General features: G+C 35.7%; 1 protein-coding gene across 5 annotated transcripts in view; it reads left to right on the top strand.

The window, feature by feature from the left end:
- Positions 1 to 1,745: 1,745 nt before the first annotated feature.
- The window catches only part of ODF2L (outer dense fiber of sperm tails 2 like), a 40,199-nt gene continuing 23,032 nt past the window's right edge, over positions 1,746 to 18,912 (top strand). For 3 of the 5 annotated variants that reach the window (XM_051999258.1, XM_051999257.1, XM_051999259.1), the window contains exons 1-6: positions 5,016 to 7,115; positions 8,482 to 8,653; positions 9,844 to 9,976; positions 13,315 to 13,374; positions 13,504 to 13,575; positions 14,361 to 14,477. In XM_051999258.1, the coding sequence (XP_051855218.1) occupies positions 8,541 to 8,653; positions 9,844 to 9,976; positions 13,315 to 13,374; positions 13,504 to 13,575; positions 14,361 to 14,477 (495 nt within the window). In that variant the 5' untranslated portion in view covers positions 5,016 to 7,115; positions 8,482 to 8,540. Of the gene's footprint in view, positions 3,621 to 5,014; positions 7,116 to 8,481; positions 8,654 to 9,843; positions 9,977 to 13,314; positions 13,375 to 13,503; positions 13,576 to 14,360; positions 14,478 to 18,912 lie in introns of those variants that run through there. The other 2 variants (XM_051999256.1, XM_051999254.1) reach the window with 2 other exon arrangements.

Raw genomic sequence — 18,912 nt, 5'->3', positions numbered from 1 at the left:
TCAGTGGTCTTATATTAAGGCACCAAAAAAATCCAAATCTTCATTCCCTTTGTCTTCCTATTAAGTGCTGCTCCTAATTTCTGTACTTCCTCTAAATTTTTAATCCAAAATTGTCTCTTCCCAGGCCATCCCTGGCCCTATGCCAGTGCTTTCCATCATTAGGGAAGTTCCTTGTATTTGTATATGTATCTCCTGTTCTTGTCACCCTACTGGCACATAATAATGTGCACATAATGTGCACATTAGCACATAAACTAATGATATTTTAAAATTTATTCATGGTTACTCAGAAGCCTGCAGTATTGAGCCAGGCTGTTTTTTTCTGGAATATGTGCTTTTTCCTAGCAAAAAAAACAATAAGATATCTATCTATCTATATCTATATCTATATCTATCTATCTATCTCTCTCTCTCTCTCTCTATCTATCTATCTATCTATCTATAAAGGATATAAAGGATAGCTCCAAGAGAAATTGATTAGCTCACATAAAGGATGAGGCAAAGTGTTATTGCACTAAACAATCTGAGGACATCCTGTAAATACTTAATGGAAGTGCTTTAGGTTCTAGCAGCATTGTCAAAATATGGACAATTGTCCCTGTGCACATTTTTCATAGGTGCCCATTAGTGCAATCAATCTGCATTTCATGTGCACATTTACTATGTAAATTATTTTTTTTCCAAAAAAAAAAAAAATTCTACTCATTCTATCTTCATCTCACTATTTAGGGAGGAGAAAATAAGCCAGAGAACTATTTGTAAAAAGTTGTTTTCACCTTACTTTCACAATCCTTGAGAGGGCAAGATCCCCATTCTTACCAAGAAGGAAAATGGGACTCAAAGAGGCTAGGGAACTTGCCAAAGTTTCAGTAAGTAGTAGTTAATGGAAACAAGGCCTTCTAAATAACTCCTGCTAATGCTCATTTTTTCAGTATGTTGTATTTCCTACTTGCCAATTCAATAGAAAAAAGGGACAACACACCAATCACCAAAATTAGTTTACTTGCTATATAACTTTATGTAAATAGAGGTAAAGTCTTCTAGAGCTTTCAGCCTCCAGCAAGGTAAAAAGCTGCAGCTAAAAATGAAGCAAATTTGGATTTGGAATTTTATAATAGCTTCCTGAATTATGGATTCCTTTGACAGAGAATTTTCCAAAGAACCAATTTAGTTGTCAGTTATCAAATCTCCATCTACTTCCTGGCCTTGGAATTAGGAAAATTTCACTTGAAATCTCACCTTAAGACACCTGTGACCCTGGAGCAAGTCACTTTACCTTGTCTGTCTCAGTTCCTCATCTGTAAAATGAGCTGGAGAAGAAAAGGGAAAACCCGACTAGTGTCTTTGCCAGGACCACTCCAAATGAGGTCACAGAGAATTGAACAGGACTGATCACAAAACTTCTAGGTAACTTGCTTTCTTCATTAATCAAATGAATGGAAATTTACAATATAGTTACAATACAGTCTATATTGAATTATTGCCTTTTTAAAACATAAAAGTATATTTTCTATACACTATTATGACTTATTTCTCCTGCATATAGCAAGGAAAAGGGGGAGGAGGGAAACCACTGTGAATGTCTATTATGAACGATAACTGCAACATTGGAAAAACAAATACCATTGTGTAGCAGAAAATGCTCTTTTTTGAGCAAGAGGACCTTCTGGCACTTGGTTGAATATTGCTTCTAAAACTAACTTTCATACCACTACACACCTCTTAGATTGGCTAAGATGACAGGAAAAGATAATGATGAATATCGGGGGATGTGGGAAAATTGGGACACTAAAATACTGTTGGTAGAGTTGTGAACTGATTCAACCATTCTGAGAGCAATTTGAAACTATACCAAACTGTGCATATGCTTTGATCCAGCAGTGTCTCGACGGGGCCTATGTCCCAAAGAGATCATAAAAAAGGGAAAAGGACTTACATGTGCCAAAAATGTTTGTGGCAGCCCTTTTTGTAGTGGCAAGAAACTGGAAACTGAGTGGACGTCCATTAGTTGGGGAATGGCTGAATAAGTTATGGTATATGAATATAACAGAATAATAGAATTGTTCTCTAAGAAACAATTAGCAAGACAATTTCAGAGGCCTGGACTTATATAATTAAGTGTGGATTAAGTGAAGTGCGTAGAACCAGAAGATCATTGTACACAGCAACAAGAAGATTATACGATGATGAATGACTGTTAGTCAGGCCAGTTCCAATGATGAAGAGAGCCATCTGCATCCAGAGAGAAGACTGTGGGATTAAGTGTGGATTATAACATAGTATTTTCATTTTTTTTTGTGGTTGTTTGCTTGCATTTTTTTTACCTGATTTTTCTTGTGTAGCATATTTGTGTAAATATGCATTGAACTGCACATGTTTAACATATATTGGATTACTTACTAAAGATAAGGAGAAAAAAATTTGGAACACAATGTTTTGCAAGGGTGAATATTGAAAATAAGTTTAAAAGGAGAGAAAAAATAAAACCTAACTCTATCAATCTATTTTGTAAAGAGCTTAAAGGCACAGAACAACAAACTCTTATTCCCTTCTCCTTTCACGACCTGTTTTTTAAACTTTTATGTGCCTGGATTTTCTCATCTCTTAAATGAGGGGGTCTCTATCGCTTACGTCTTCTCCAGTCTTCCTTCTAGGACCCAAGGAACTAATTAATGATATAATTGCAGGATTGTAAAGTTTAACAGAGAGAAGGCTGGATTCTTTTCTTTATTTCTTTCTTTCTTTTTTTTTTTTTTGGCTGAGGCAATTGGGTTAAATGACTTGCCCAGAGTCACACAACTAGGAAGTATTAAGTGTCTGAAATCATATTTGAACTCAGGTCCTCCTGACTTCAGGGTTGGTGCTCCATTCACTGCGCCACCTAGCTGCCCCAAGAGGACTGGATTCTTAAGCACCGAGTCCCTTCAAATCGGGCAGAACCATTTAAACAATTGACCGGTTTTCTTATTTCATTTCTCTGAAATCCAGGAAGTTAAACTAGACAAGCTGGGGGGAAGGTTCCCGGATCTTTGATTCTTTGAAATCTTGGATCAATATATGAGAGCCAGGCTCATCCCAAGAGCTGGAGCAACCAAAGAGGCTCAATCCATAACCTCTGGGCAAAGTTAGGGAAAGAACTGATTTAAGAATATAAAAGAGGCCGCGCCCTTATCAGAGTACCTCTTCCCCCTTTCTTATCCAGGGCTGGACCAGTCAGTCGGGCTGGAGAAGCAGGAGGAAATGCAAGCTCCGATCATGTATATTTCTTTTTTTTTTTTTTTTAACCCTCGTTTATCCTCCCTTTCCCCAAGGACAAGGCAGCGTATTACTAGGGGGATGTTCAATACCGCCTTCCAAAGTCAGGTGATAGGTAGAGCCCAAGCCGGCTTTTTCTCTTCCTTCACGTGGAGTAATCTTGACAGACACTCGGCTTCACCTAGTCCCGCCCCTTTCCCTAAGCATACCAATAACAGAGAGGCGCCAAGAGCCCGCTCACTCCCAAGGCGAGCCAATGAGCTAAGGCGACTACAGGCAAAGCGGAAAAGGAGGGGCTTGGGGGTTGCCAAGAAGCCGCTTCCCCTCGGTCACCAGCGCCGCTTGCGTTCCTCCTACTTTGTCCGGTAAAGGTGACTTTTCCGCTAGCGAATCCAAGGAACACGCTTTTTTCTCCCCGGGCCACCCACCCACCAACCCTCCTCACTCCCCACTTCCCACAGCCCCCTGCCGGTCAGTTGAGAGAGCCACGGCATAGCAGATGGAATTGTTCGCCCGCCTTTCCTTTTATACCCGGGCGACGCGACGTGACGTACTGACGCTATCGTCGGCGTATTGACGTTCGTAGCGCCATTTTATATCTGGGGGAGGGTGGGGTGGGGGCGAGATCGAGCCGCGCAGAGCTTGTTTCAGTTCCTGACCCCTTTCCTCCCTCAGCGGCCTGGGAGGGAAATGCCCGTGGCGGCCCGACGTTTGCGTGGTTTTCTCTATCCTCTCTTCCTTTCCCAGGGAAGTACCTAGCAGACCCCAAGCGGTACCTCTTCCCCCGGGCCCCGTCCCCAGTGTGCTGGCCTTCCTCAGAATAGATGTGAGGACTGGGGTATGGTCTAAGGGGAAAGGGCTCCAGGGCCAGCTGTCCCATTCACAGGCCCAAAAGGAAGAGCCCCGGAAGATCGGAGCTAGGAGGACCTGCGTTCCAATGCAGCTTTTAACTTGTCCTTGTTACTGAGCCAGCCAGTCACCTGACAAGAGTCTGTTTACTCTTGTAAAAAGAGGATTGTAGCCTCTACTGCCCGGGATTGTGAGGGTCAAGGATAATAGTTGTTGAGAGTTGACCACGGTTCCTGGCACGTAGTAGGCATTTAAATGTGAGCCATTACCGTCATAAGGTATATCCAGATTGTTCTGTAGTATATGATTGTCGAGGTGTGAGAAATGGGGGTTGAGAGATCCCCTGGCCTGTCTGCAGGCTTTGCGAAAGAATTTACAAACCCCAGTGAATACAGGCTCGAGATTTGTGGCAAGAATGGGTTTATTACACTGAGAAAGATCTTTCTCAACAGGCAAACTTGTGTTGGGACTTTTGCAAAGATGGGTTTACACTGAAAAGCAACTCTGGGCGCCAGGCCTTCAGTTAAATCTGGTTTGTTTGGTCTCTGAGCTGAGGAACCTTTCAATGGAGGGTGGTGATCATGCCCCAGGCCAAGATCTCCAATTCAATAGGAGACCTACTATCTGGGAGTTTTCCCTATGAACAGGAGGGTGGGGCACCTACCAGAGGATGGAGCATTTGAGACAGGATCGCTCTCCTCTCAAAGATTAAAGGGGACACAGTTTACATCAGGGCCTTTCCAACCCTTACCTCCTAAAGATCAAGGGGATTACGGCATGATGATCACTATTAATATATATATACATATATATATATGTATATATATATTAGCTATACCAATTTATTAGGTATATCTAAATGTTAACTGTTATAGTTATGCCTATTATAACTGAGCATATCTAAATGTTAGCTATTATAGTTTTATATCTATAACTAGGCATATCTTAGTGTTAGCTATTATTATTATTATAGTTATCAGCATTGCCCAAAGTCAGGAAAATGTTAGAATCTCCTGATCTTGGATCTCCTCTAAGATTCCAAGCCTGGGTGTCATCACACGATCATTACATCACAGAGTGATGAGAGGCAGAAGAGGTAGGGGCTAGATTGGTGATTTCTCTGATTCAGAACCTCCCTAGTGAAGAAACTCCTGACCACAGTGCCTACCTTGCTTGAGTCCCAAAGAATCCCCCCAAACACTGGCCCCAGTCCCATGAGTGCTGGCTCATCCTCCACCCACACCCAATTTCAGCCCTTATGTCCTGCTTCATCTGTGCAGCTTGAGAGGTTACTATGGAAGAGTCTAAGGCTTCCCATTTTGTTACAAACAGAAGGACTAAATAAGGAAAATTCACAACATGCTTTGGCCTTTGTTGAACTTTTTTGAATTTGCTTGATATTGCTTCTTTTCCTGGCCTATATTTTATTGAAAAAAAAAATCACTTTTTAAGTCATTCAATCAACAAATATTTATTAAGTGCCCCATTCATATTGTTGATCCTTAAAACACTTGCTGTGTGAGGGGCTTTGCACTAAGCACTTAAAATACAAAGGAAAAACAATCCTTGCCTTGGACCCTGGGAAATCATGTGACTTGGCCACTTACGCATCCATTATATATCAGGGAGAAACATGGGTCTCTCTGAATCTCTGGCCAGTTCTCTCCATTATGTCATGTTAATAATGACTTAGTGCCTGTTTGTATTGGTATTTGTCACAAGTAATGAACAATAAAACATGTTTAATTTTGATATTTTAGTTTTTATACTGTGGAGAGCCAGTGTAATATAGTGAGAGGCACTAATCTTTAAATCTAGGTTTGAATTCCCCATAACTTGTTTTATAACTATGGTTTAAGCCACTTAATCTCCTGTGAACCTATTTCCCTATCTATAAGATAAAAATAAAAATACTATTTGTTGCAGTTATAATATACTATTGAAACAGTAGATAAAAGGCACATAGAGAAAAACTTATAACTAGACAAGTGAAATGATTATACCAAGTCCTCTCCAGAATTCCCAAATTCTGTTCTTTCCCTACTATAAAAATGCTTCTTAAATTCCACATGAAAGAAAAGTATGGTTAGCAGAAATCATAATAAATTCTTTACTTATCTGGAGGGTGTACACCTGGCACCCTCATCTATTGACTGTATTTGACACTTAGGAAGCTGCCAAAATGTGTGTCACAAATTCTAGAAGTAGGTACCTTACACTTGTTGTCCTCTTGACCTCACGGACTGTTCTTGCCTTAAGAATTATAATAAACTTACTTTTCAAGTATTTTAAACAGCCTAATTGAGGCCTTCCGAATGAAGGAATGTTCAGGAGACAGCCTGTTTGCTCTAGGCACATTGACAACCACAAGAAGTAACAGCTCAGCAGGAAGCATAGGGGCAAGCTTTAGAAAGCTGTGGTCTGGGGTCACTGAGTGTGGAGGCCGACAGCCTTCAATAAACCTGAGTTTCAGTCCTTATTATATTGAAGATCTATTTCATCTGCTCCTCACAATAGCCCTTTAAAGCAAAGTATTGTCCTCACTTTATAGGTGTAGAAATGGGTTCAGGAAAGTATTTAATTCAGTTTTATTCATCAGGTTAGTAGATGTCCAAGCTGGAACTAGAACAAGTTGTTTTTTTTTGTTTTTTGTTTTTTTTGTTTTGTTTTGTTTTTTAACTCTAGTGCTTTTTCCATTGTACTACACTGACTTATCAGAGAGAGGCTAGATTGGAAGACATTACTCCACTTAAGGAGAGAGAAAAGCTTCTAGTTTCCTGAAATTTCCATCTAAAAGTGTGAAGTAAATTTTTGGCATTGTTGTTACCTTCTATTTCTGACATTCTCTGATTCATCTAGATTTTATGATCGGTATACACAATAGTGAAGTTCCTTCAGAGTTTCTCTAGGAGCAGGGTGCTGGAATGCTATTACCTCTCTTTCAACCAGACTAGTGTGATCTATCTCATTCCAGAAATCAAGAACTGATATTTCATCCTAATCCTTTTCATGTAAGTTTGCAAATTGTTTTTTGTTTTTTTGTTTTGTTTTGTTCTTAGAGGAAGAAGAGTACAGAAGATTTTCTTAGAATTTGAGAATTTTAAGAATTGGAAGTTTTCTCAAAGATTCTCTAGCTTGACATCCTATTATGTAGCAGAACCATTATCTTTCAGATTGTCTATCAGTCCAAACATCAAATTTTTATTAAATGTTCACTGTGTGTCCAACAATACAACCATTAGATGTTACAGACTGTGTTCTAGGCCGCTTGTGCTTATGTTCATGCAGGACAAAAACAAATGATCTTTTCCCTTAGATTTCTTTAGGAACTTGATGTGGAGAAACAAATATATTTAAATGGCTTATTAGCTGTTATAGCTATGCAGTGTTTTGGTTGTATCCTTTTCTGTTAATACTTGGGATCACTGGTATCAAACATAGCATTCCTGATTCTAATGAGGTAATATCAAATGTGTCAGTTTCTCCTTGGGTCATAGCCCTCTTTGTTTCACTTCAAGATATAGATTGAAACCTCAAGAAAGAAAAAAACCCAGTCATTTAGGGTTCATTTTTTTTTTACAATTTTTATTTATAACTTTTGTTTTTGTATCATTTTTTCAGTATATATCCCTAATCCCTCTTCTCCCAGAACCATCTCTTAGAACAAAGAATGAAAAAAGATGGGAAGCAATTTAACAAAATTAACTAGGATGTTAACCTAGTCCAACATTGTTCCAAATGCAAAGAAGGGAGGGAAGTACATTCTTAAGTTTTTCAAAATAAAAAAGTGATCCTTATAATTACAGAGTTCAGTATTGATTTTATTGTTTTTGTTGTTTTAATTTACATTGTTGTAGTCTTAGTGTATTTGTTTTCCTGTTTATGATACTCTGCATCAGGCTATGTAAGTTTTGCTATGTTTCTCTGTATTCTATAATATGGTAATATCCCAGTATGGTTATTCTTATGCTCTTTTTGGAAGGTTTTTTTTTTTTTTTTTAATTAAATTCATTGACATAGCTTTTATCACAGTATTTTAAATCTACTTAAAGTTACGGAATGTTGGACAATCATAATAACTGATCTATATAATGCTTTGAGGTTTACAGAATGCTGGTTTCACAACTCTGAAAGAGTAGTACAAATATCCTAATCTATAGGTGAGCAAATAGAGGCATAGAAAAGATAAAGGCTTGCACAAGCATCCACAGCTAGTAAGTTTTAGTACCTGCCTTTCAGTTCTTTTTTTTATACTGTATCACCTTCTTATAAGGGATTACTTATATTGCTTTGGTCTGACTAGGTTAGTGATAGAAGTCAAAAGTTCATCTTGAAAGTTGAAGAAAGGCTAAAATTAAAAAATAAAATATTTCCAAGTTTTCAGCTTGCCTGGAAAAGGAACTCCCAAAGCCAATCTGGATTCTATTATTGGATTTATGGATAAGCCAGAAAAACAGGAAAATCATCCTGAAGAACTGTCATTATACTATCCAAGTAAAACACAAGAAAATAAGCAACCATGGAGTACAAGTGAAAATGAAGTAAACTGGTATGTTAATTAATAGAAAAATCTTAAATATCTATAATTTATATAAGTTACATAAATTATACATGTAAATATAATTTATATAACTTCTAATTTTTCCCACAATTGTTTCTATATTTCCAGTGAAGCTTCCAACTTTATTCTTACAATCACATATTCATATCATCAGATTACGTGTATTTTCATTTGCCAGAATTGGATTAGACTTTGTAAAAACAATAATAAAAACCTCGCATAAAATATTTGTATAGCAAAGGCATTTGGCTTTGACAAATATAAGCCTGAGTACTTTAGATAAATATAATCATAAGTTCATAAAGAATAATTAGTAACTCCCTCCATTCAGGTCCTTTTTACATGATTCATTCATTTTGGCAGAGAGATGACCCTTGATTCTTAAAAAGGCTGATACAGATTTTAGCTCCTCATACCATGCTGAAATGAAATTATTCATTCTGAAGATGAGCTCCAGGTATAGTCAGTCTGGTCCTCAGATGAGGGCTCTATAATGGGTTGTCTCTGGACCCACATGAAAACCTTGTATAGCTTGTTAGCTCTTTCTCTGCTGACATATACTCTCTTCCACTTGGAGGTAGTAGACTTGGGTGGTGTGGAATTCTGTTCTTTGAAATGTCAGATCTTTGAAGGTAGATGATTTATTTAGCATGGCTGTCCTGTAGATGGAGACCAGAAACTTGTGGTGTAGTAAGGAAGAAAAAGTATTGCTTCAAGTCCTCTGATAAGTTAGGGGAAAATATTTTATTCTTATCTTCCTTTTCCATATAAACAAACAGGTTTAGAGACGATAAGGGATTTGCTCCTGGTTATATGTGTAATAAGTACATAGGAAGACTATAGTTATCATCCCCCTCCCAAGTTTTTGGTAAACCAGCTCTATTGTTTCTGCTGGGCACTGTGCCCCAAAGCTTCACTCTGTGTCTAACTGAGGTTGATCCTTGGATGTCATAGATAAGGCTTATACTTAAGCAAACCTTTTCTTTCTGGGAAATATGTTTTGCTGGTTTAACCTTTTAGGATCCAGAGTCACTCCATGCTCCAAAGAGGTACCAAGATAGGGCTTTATTTGTCCTTTCAAAGCATAATGAGAAAAGCATGAAAAAAAAAATTAACTTCAGCTTTTTTTTTTTTCTTTTGGTGTGTGTGTGTGTGTGTGTGTGTGTGTGTGTGTGTAGGCTGAAACAAGATACCCTAAATGAACAGACTGAACTGGAGAGAAAACTTCAGGAAACTGAGATTGCAGCTAATTCTGTAGTGTCACTAATACCAATATTTAAAGACTTCCTTGCTGGGTTTAATAGTGAAAGTGTGAGTAATCCAATTGCATTTTCAAAAGTTAAAATTCATGTGAATAGTAACCATTTTCTTAAGTAACCATTTTCTTAAAAAGTAAAGCCAATTTGGTAATTATTTTGCAATGCATAAGAACTTTCTCTTTGATTATTTAAGCTGGTTGCTGGAAAGCAAAATACAGTTTTGCTATATATGGGGGGAGTCTGGGCTCATAAATCCTCTGATTTTGCAATAGATCTTAAAATTTCTCATAAACATAATGACATTAAGAACTAAGGACAAGAGGTCTTATGTTTTATATTACTCTTTGGTCTGGCTAGCAATTGGCAAGTAGCACTTAACATTTTAAATTCTCTGGGGATTTGAAAAACTGGATTTTCCAAAGAGATGACATTTATTCACATTTAGAATGTTATATATCATTGACAATTAAGTATCCTCAAATTTTCAGTATTCAAGTTTGCGTTTGGGTGAAGGTTTGATATTTTAGTCCATTACCTTTATTCCTTAAATTTAGCATTTCAGCTCTCAATTTGGAATTATCAAAGTTCACTTTTCCTTTATGATTGCTTTTTGAATGATTTATGCCAAAAAAAAGGGCTTTTTTGGTAGAACTGCAACAAAGCAGTGATTGTGGAAGAAACCTTAAATAAATAAACCCAGGTTCTATGGTTCTATGATATGGTTCTAGTAGTAGAGAATTGAGGTGTGGGAATCCCCTCTGGTCAGTGCAGGTCCAACTTGAAAAGAATTTAAGAACACGAAAAATCTGAATGGCAAAAGGGAAGTTTATTGTTGGCTGAGAAGCCAGTTTTGCTCGAAAGACATTCCTCATGGCAAGAGCTCCTGTCAGAGAAATAACAAAAGTTATCACAAGAAGAGAATGTTTTCACAGTGGGCAAGAGTCCTGGCAGGCAACTGTGCCAAGAGGAGCAGTCCCTTGCGAAGCATAATCCTACTTCCGACTTCTGAAGAGAATTGGAGTTCAGAATAGACTTTTCTTGGCAATCTGAGACTCAGGCTTGTCAATGCCCTCAGACTTAGATTTCCAATTCAAAAGAAAGTACCTATCTTGGAGTTTCAAGCCACTCAATAGAAATATCTGGTCGAGATCTCCAACTGAATGAGACCACTTACATTTGAGCTACGGGGAGTGGCCCTGGGCTAATCATCAACTTAATAAACCACTTCACTGTCCTGAAGAGTGGGTCTCTGTCAGAGGAGAGTTTCAGAGTTCACTTGCTTCCCCTCAAAAGTCAAAGGGGACAGTTTCAGGGTTCATCCCTGTCAGTAGTAGTAATATGTTTTAGTAAAAACTGTGCTAATCATACATTTTTAAATGCCTTTGTGGCATTATAATTTATTAGCTAATAACCTTATCACAGAGAACCATGATAATTCGACAAATTAAGAAACGATATGCAACATTTTTAGTTTTAGATAATCTATTTAGAAAGACTCATTATAAAGTTGCTGTTGTTTGACCTTCGTTCTTGAGGAGTGCAGTGACTTCAGGGAGATGATGCCATACCAATTTGTGAGTTGTATTTAAGTGAAAGTGGGCTATACAAAGTCACCAACTTCACTTTTACCTCCAGAGCCTTCTGGGGTTAAGTTGCAAGATGTAGATCAAGTCAATTGGGGATGGCTCTGGATGGAATAAGAGACTTTGGCTTTTTTAAGCTAAAGTCTTTCAGAGGTTTTATCTTGAGGCAACATCTGTTCAGTGATTTAGACTTGGTAAGAATTGAAGCAAAGAATGACCTTTTAGTCAAAAAAGAAATCCATCTGAAGGGAAAACCCTTAGAGTTTCTAGCCAAATGATGTGACAGTTGCTATTCACTTTTACTCTTGAGTCAATCTGGATTTAAATTATGATCAAGTGGGATTTGCCTTCAACCTATTGTTGGCTAATAAATGAGAGCTAGAGTGATTTGGATTTAGGGCCTAGTCTTTAAGAAAGAAATCTAACCCTTAAACCCCCAATATTTTGAGAGGTTTCAGGCAATCTCCCCAAAATACATTACTTTGGGAAGAGTAGCTGTGAGTAAGAATATGATACTCTATGTAGAGAGAAAGGAAGAAAGAGAGGGAAGGAGGGAAGGAGGAAAGGAGGAAAGAAAGAAGGAAGGAAAAGAGTGTGCAAAGCTGTGTGTGGGTTCAGTTGGGTCCCCACAGAGATTGTTGTTTGTCCTTCATTTTCAAAGAGGACTATGTCATCAGAGATAGCTCTAAACATAGATGGCTAGACTGAAGAATATGGAACAATATGGAAAATCTTTTTTTGTTTGTTTGATTTGTATTTAAAGAATAATTTTCATTGTTCTCCTTGCTGGAAAATATGAATTTCAAGTTAGAAACTAGAGATTTTCAAGTCAGAGGCTAGAGATTTTAAAAATTCTGCTTCACAGAACAGATAAAAATGATTATTGGTATGGTAATGAATAATTTGAATCAGAGTATTAAACTATTAAACATCACAATGTAAAAATAAAATGTGCTCCTATAGAATTATATTTAATAGAAATGTTGTCGCAGTCAATCTCAGAACCAGCAGTCAGTGGTCAATGGCTACACTTTGAAATTCATTTTTATTTTATTTTGGAGGGAGGATCACTTCCTATAAAACTGTGATTGTAGGAACACTAAAAAACCTCAGGGAATGAACATCAAAATTCATTGTCCTTTGCCAGTTAAATCATCCCGATGAGATTTCTTTAAAGTTTTACATATTAGCTAAATTTCTGTAAAGCACATTATAGTTGTAAGGAATTCCTATAAGAGAAAACTCCCTCTAGCAATGATATCTTTTCTATAACCTAGAGTGTCCTGTGGCCCAGCTAGGGTAGATCCCTTGCCCAGAGTCCTTAGTCATTATGTGGCAGAAGCAAGATTTACACCTATGTCTTCTAGGGATACATGCATGTGCATAATTGCACAATACATTTGTATACATACATAATGCATATATATTCTCATGTTGATGCATGTGTGAATGTGTTCATATTTTATGTAAATACATACAGGTTATTTTATATATATATATATATATTTACCAGCCACACATGTCTCAAACACATCAGATATATTATTATGTCAGTTATGTTATTATAAATATACATTAAATTATCAAATGTGCAACATTAAAAAAATAACAGGATAATTTGGAAACAGGAAGAAGCTATATTTAGATAATTTAGTCAAAAATAGATTTGTTGATGAGAAAACATTTAAAAATCAACCAAATAGCCCTAAGAGAGTATATGATCATTTGTTAAATTAGTTGCCAACTTTCTACTACTGTTTGTGTACATTTTTATTGTTCTTTATTTATAATTGTCTTGAATTTGTAGGTGAACAGTTCAATTGACATATTGAAGGCCAAGTTAGCTGATAATGAAAACGAAAATAATGTAAGTTCTTTTCTCTTCTTTGTCTCTCTATTATTTTGCTGCCTTGTGTATTATTTGATTTATATATTTAATTTATATAATATCACTCTATGTGTAATATTTCTAATTTTTTTTTTTTTTTTACTTTAGGTTCTTAAAAATAAAGTTCTGGAAAAGGAGAACTATATCCAGGAACTTTTTTCTTTTATTCAGAAAGAAAAAGTAAGTGTGTTTTGGTATAAAATTCCAGTAATTACAGATTTTTCTGGAAACATTATTATAATTATTTTGCAAGGCATTTGGGGCACAGGATTACACAGCAAATAATTGTCAAGTGTCTGAGTTAAGATTTGAACTCAACTTCTTTTAAGTCCAGGGCCAGTGCTCTCTATCTACTATGTTACTTCTCTCCCCTATCTCTCCTAGAAGTTAATTAAAAAAAATTCTCCCCTTCCTCATTTCCCTCTCCATATAAATACTCAAATAGTCTTAGAAAGAATGGCTTGCATATTTTAAACTCTTGTTTTTTGGAAATTTTAAGAGCTTGCTTGTGCTATCTATTGCCATTACCCCTAAATATATTTTTTGGGGGATGCTTTAGGTTTAATGCAAAACCAAAATTTTATGTTTCATATAAAATTTACAAATTATGAACTATACAATAATTTTTTCCAGAGTTTAAAATTTAATTGAACACTTAAATAATTTTGTGATCTGCCAATTATATGTTAGCATAGCCCAGGATTATATTCTAAGGAAGGAAAGTTTTATACAGATAAATTAAGGATTTGAAGTATGACATAAGGAAGCCAAAAAAAAAAAATTCCTATCACATATAAGACTCATTTAAAAACTAGAAATAAAACATTACATAGTTTGACATGACATTTTTATTTAATTTAGAGATGATTATAACCAAATAGAGATCACAGGACAAACATGAAAATAACTTTTTGTACTTATCAAAAGATTAACGTGCCTCATGTTTTTTCCATTCTTTTTCTTAGAAAAATACCTTAAAAACAAGTCAGCTTTCACATTCAGTGAAATTGGTTCAATCTCGTCTGCAGCTCCAGATTCAGAAAAAAGAAGCTGAAAATGACCAGTTGAAATCTTATATGAAGGTTAATATATATTTATTTTTCCACTGTTGCCTAAATGGTCAATTAAATGAAAAACTGTTGAAATGAGAAAATCATTCCTACATTTTGGCAGTTTTTTTTTTTTTTTTTAAGGAAAATGAATTAAGGAAATTTAAGTATTGAGTGTTTTTACCTCTAAAATTTCTAAGTTAGATATAGTCTTGCCTATAGTTTTTTTTTTTTTTCTCTGCAACATGCATTAAATCTCCATTATGTTTCAGGGCAAAGTTACATATTGATGACATAAAAGTAGCTCTAGCTCCACCCTCTTGTGAAGGAACTTTAGAAAAAGGGAAATCTATTTCACTTTCCTTTCTATCATATTTAAGTGTTAAATAGAAACTCAAGCAAAATTCTTTGAGAAATTTGCCGGAAGGAGATTTTGCATTAAGGCAGCAGAATAACTGATTTTCAGGGAATTGGATTTTATAGGAAGAGTGGGATTTCAGCAAAATAAAAGAAAACAACAAGAAAGGAATTGACTTTCAGACATAGTGATGAGAGATTAAAAAAACAGAAGAAAACTGGATTCACATTTGGCTAAAACTTTAAAAAGAGGATGTGAAACAAGGTAGTATGAAGTCATAATATTTGACATTTATAAAGTACTTTACAAATGCATCGAGGAATTGATCTGGGTTCTTTGAATTATTGAACCTCCTCATCCTAGTTCACTTGCTGAAAGTATAAGTTGTTAGACGCAGATGAGAGACAATTAATTGTGAGGATGTGACTCTTTCAGATCTTGATTAGCCTAGCTATATATATATATGTATATGTATGGAAACTAAGAATGGGGTTGTTCATGGTATTTGCTTTATATATTTTGCATGGGCAAATAGGAGTGACCAAGACTATAAAAGCTGAATGGTCAGCCCTGCTAGTAATCAGACCTTAGTCAGCTAAGAAGAGAAGTAGCTGTGGCCCTAAGAATTGAGCTTGTTGGAAGTTGATTTTCACTTTTTCACTTATATTTCCTGGAGGGCACAGTAAGAAGAGAACATATATGTCTCTCACACCTAACTAGTTGGGTCATCCTAGTGGCACTTGGAACTAAGAGCCCAGGAGATAACAGGCTCCAGAACCAACCTCTTGTTGGTCCCATAGTTTGGGCTTTGGTTAGTTATCTACCTACCCATCTGTTGTTTTTTTGTTTTAATTTTATTGACAGCTTCAGTTTTTTTGTTGTTGTTGTTGTTTATCTAAGCATACATTAATACCCTATATTAGGTTTTCAGCTGAGCTAAAAAAATCAATTAGTAAACATTTATATTTACCCAGACACTAAATGCTAGGGATGCAAAAGAGGCAAAAGATAGTGCCTTCCCTCAAGGAGCTTACTCTGATACTGGGAAGGTAACATGAAAACAATACATACAGAACAAGCTAAGTTTAGGATTTTAAGAGAGGGGAGGTATTAGAATTAAGAGGGCTTGAGAAAGATGTCCTGTAAAAGATAGGATTTTATTTGAGACAAGAGGAAACCAGGGAAGTCAATACTGAGAAAGTTGAGGGAGGAGGAAGGCATTCTAGGCTCAAGGTATAGAAAACTATGGTCTTACATCAAAACCATGAAGCTAGCCCAGAAGCTGATGAAAGAGGTTTTCAAAAGAGCAATTTACCCAGGAGAGAAGAGAAGAAGGAAAAGTAAGAGATAAGCATTTATATAGCATTACCATGTGCCCAGCCCTGTGTGGAATATTTTTGCAAATACCTCGTCTGATCCTCACAAAAACTTAATGAGTTAGATGATATTTTATCTCCATTCTACAAATAAGGAAACTGAAGTTAACAAGGGACTTCTCCCAAGTCACAAATGTCTTACTGATTTCTTACTTAACTCTAACCATAGTGCTACCGTCTGCCTCTGAGGAATGTTACCAGCATGAAGATATCATGAGAGGCTATCACTAAAATTGAGTAATAGATCATCAGGTTTGACAGATCTTGAGGTTCTTTTTTTTTTTTTTTAACCTTTTTTAAAATTGTAGAATGTTATATTTTTCCTTTCAAAAGAAAACAAACAGAAAAAAAAAGGTGAAAAAAATCTTTGTAGTCAAGCAAAACAAATCATGAGGTTCTTTTTCATGCCTTTGATAAATGACTTTGAAAGACAGAAGCCTGCCCTTCTTTATATCAGCTAATTAATATCTAGTTCCCCCCTTTTACTGATTCAAATTGATGCCTTTGGATTAGGAACATAGGGCTGACTTTTAGTCTTTTATTTGGCTCCAGTCTTTTCTTCCAACTTTGCTTCACATTACTATCTTTCCTATCCTTTCTGTTCCTGCCAGATTGGCAAACTGAGATATTTGATTTTTAGTGATCATGTGCAGCCCTCTTCTACTTTTGTGCTTTCTACCTATTCTATGTCTTATATTTGGAATGACTCCAATAATTCTTTCTTTTTCTTCTTTCTGTCACATTTTCATTTATTGTTTCATTCTTCATGGAATCTTCCCTCAAAGTCTGGGTGTGAGGAGATAGTTTAGAAGAAGGATTAATGAGTTGGTGAAACTATTTTTCATGAACTTATATTCAGTTTGCCTTTATATGTCCAATTCTGTCTGCCATATAATAGTTGCTTTTTGATGAATCAGCAAACCACTTTATTAAGATTTGGAATGAAACTTTTTTTTCTTAAAACATCTTTAGCTTGTTTAGAGAAAACATTGATTTTGGGGATAGAAATCATAAAAGACAGAAAAAGTCCAGGACATTAGGTACAAATTAGACAGTGTTAAATGAATCTTAGACAGAGAAGGAGGAGGATAAATGAAGGAGAATAAAAAACTAAATTTCTACCAAAATAATTAAATATATAATAGATATTGCTTCTTACTTTTTTACTACTGCTGTTATTCATGGAGTAGCAGTGACATCTTGTGGTTTATAAAAGGAATAACAGCTACATTTCCCATGGATTTTCTAAACAGCTACAGTGTAAAAATATATTGGATATGTTAAAAATAGAGGCTATTTCTTTTTTATTTTTCCTGATTTCAGTCATGTTGATAGTTTGAAAATCTTGTTTATGAAACCCTTTCCACCAAATTCTTGTATTTTAAATATTTTTACATGTTGTAGGTAATATGCAAAGCTCCTAATAATCTATTTATATCAAGGGGTTTACTTTTGGTAATAGAGTAGTTATAAATTATCTAAAATCCAATCCTCATTTAAATAGAATTTAGGAACTGCCTTATTAGCATTGTAGTTTAGCAGGAAGTGTACTTGTTTTTGTAAAACTTCTCTGGAGAGTTATTCTAAAATGATGATTTGAGAAATGAGAGATTAAAATCTAGTATTTTCATGATTATTACATAAATTCCCCTGTGCTAGTTTAAGGCAAGAAAAAAAAAAAAAGAAAAAGAAGCTCAAAATTTGTCAAACCTGATGATCTGTTACTCAATTTTAGTGCTTCATGCTGGTAACATTCGTTAGAGGCAGATGATAGTATTGTGGACAGATGTTAGATAAGGAGTCAGGAAACCTGACTTCAAATCCAGCCTTTGGACACTTGTAACTCAGGGCAAATCCCTTAAGTTATTAGCCTCAGTTTCCTTATCTGTAGAAGGGAGATAAAATCTTCTAACTTACTAAATTTTTGTCAGGATCAGATGAGATATTTTCAAAAGCATTTCACACAAGGCCTGGCACATGGTAATGCTATATAAATGCTTGTCTCCTTCTTTTCCTTCCTCCCTTCTCTCCTGGGTAAATTGTTCTTCTGAAAACCTCTTTTATAAGCTTTTGGGCTAGGTTCATGGTTTTAATGTAAAGACCATAGTTTTCTAACTTCAAGCCTAGAATGTCTTCCTCCTTAGGAAATCTTTCTCAAGCTCTCTTAATTATAGTACCTTCCCTTTCTTAAAATCCCTAATTTGGCTTATTCTGTATATATTGTTTTCATGTTGTCTTCCCCATTATCAGAGTAAGCTCCTTGAGAGAAGACACTATCTCTTGCCTCTTTTGTATCCTTAGTATCTGGCAGTAAATATAAATGTTTACTAATAGATTTTTTATCTCAACTGAAAACCTAAAATAGGGTATTAGTAACTTAATATTAATGTGATATAATGTATTATAATATAATATCAATATATTATAATTATAACATAATTAGTTATATAACTTATGTCCTCCTGACTTCAGGGCTATCTATCTACTGTGCCACCTAGCTGACCCAGTACTCCTATATTTTAAAATTATATTGGTCTAGACTATGAGTACTTATTATTTCTTCAGTTTTTTAGATAGGCCTTTATTTCTGTAAAGATTATTTTGGGGTGCTATTCAGTAAATACCTATATTTATTTTGGTAGGTGGACTCCTAAGTATTCTATGCATTCTGCAGTTATTTTAAATGTGATTTCTTTTTATCTGTATTCATGCTGGGTTTTGTTGGAATGTACTA

Source organism: Antechinus flavipes, chromosome 4, assembly GCF_016432865.1.
Source record: "Antechinus flavipes isolate AdamAnt ecotype Samford, QLD, Australia chromosome 4, AdamAnt_v2, whole genome shotgun sequence".
Lineage (NCBI taxonomy): Eukaryota > Metazoa > Chordata > Mammalia > Dasyuromorphia > Dasyuridae > Antechinus > Antechinus flavipes.
Note: the sequence above shows the minus strand (reverse complement) of the source record. Positions and strands in the feature narration are given on the sequence as shown.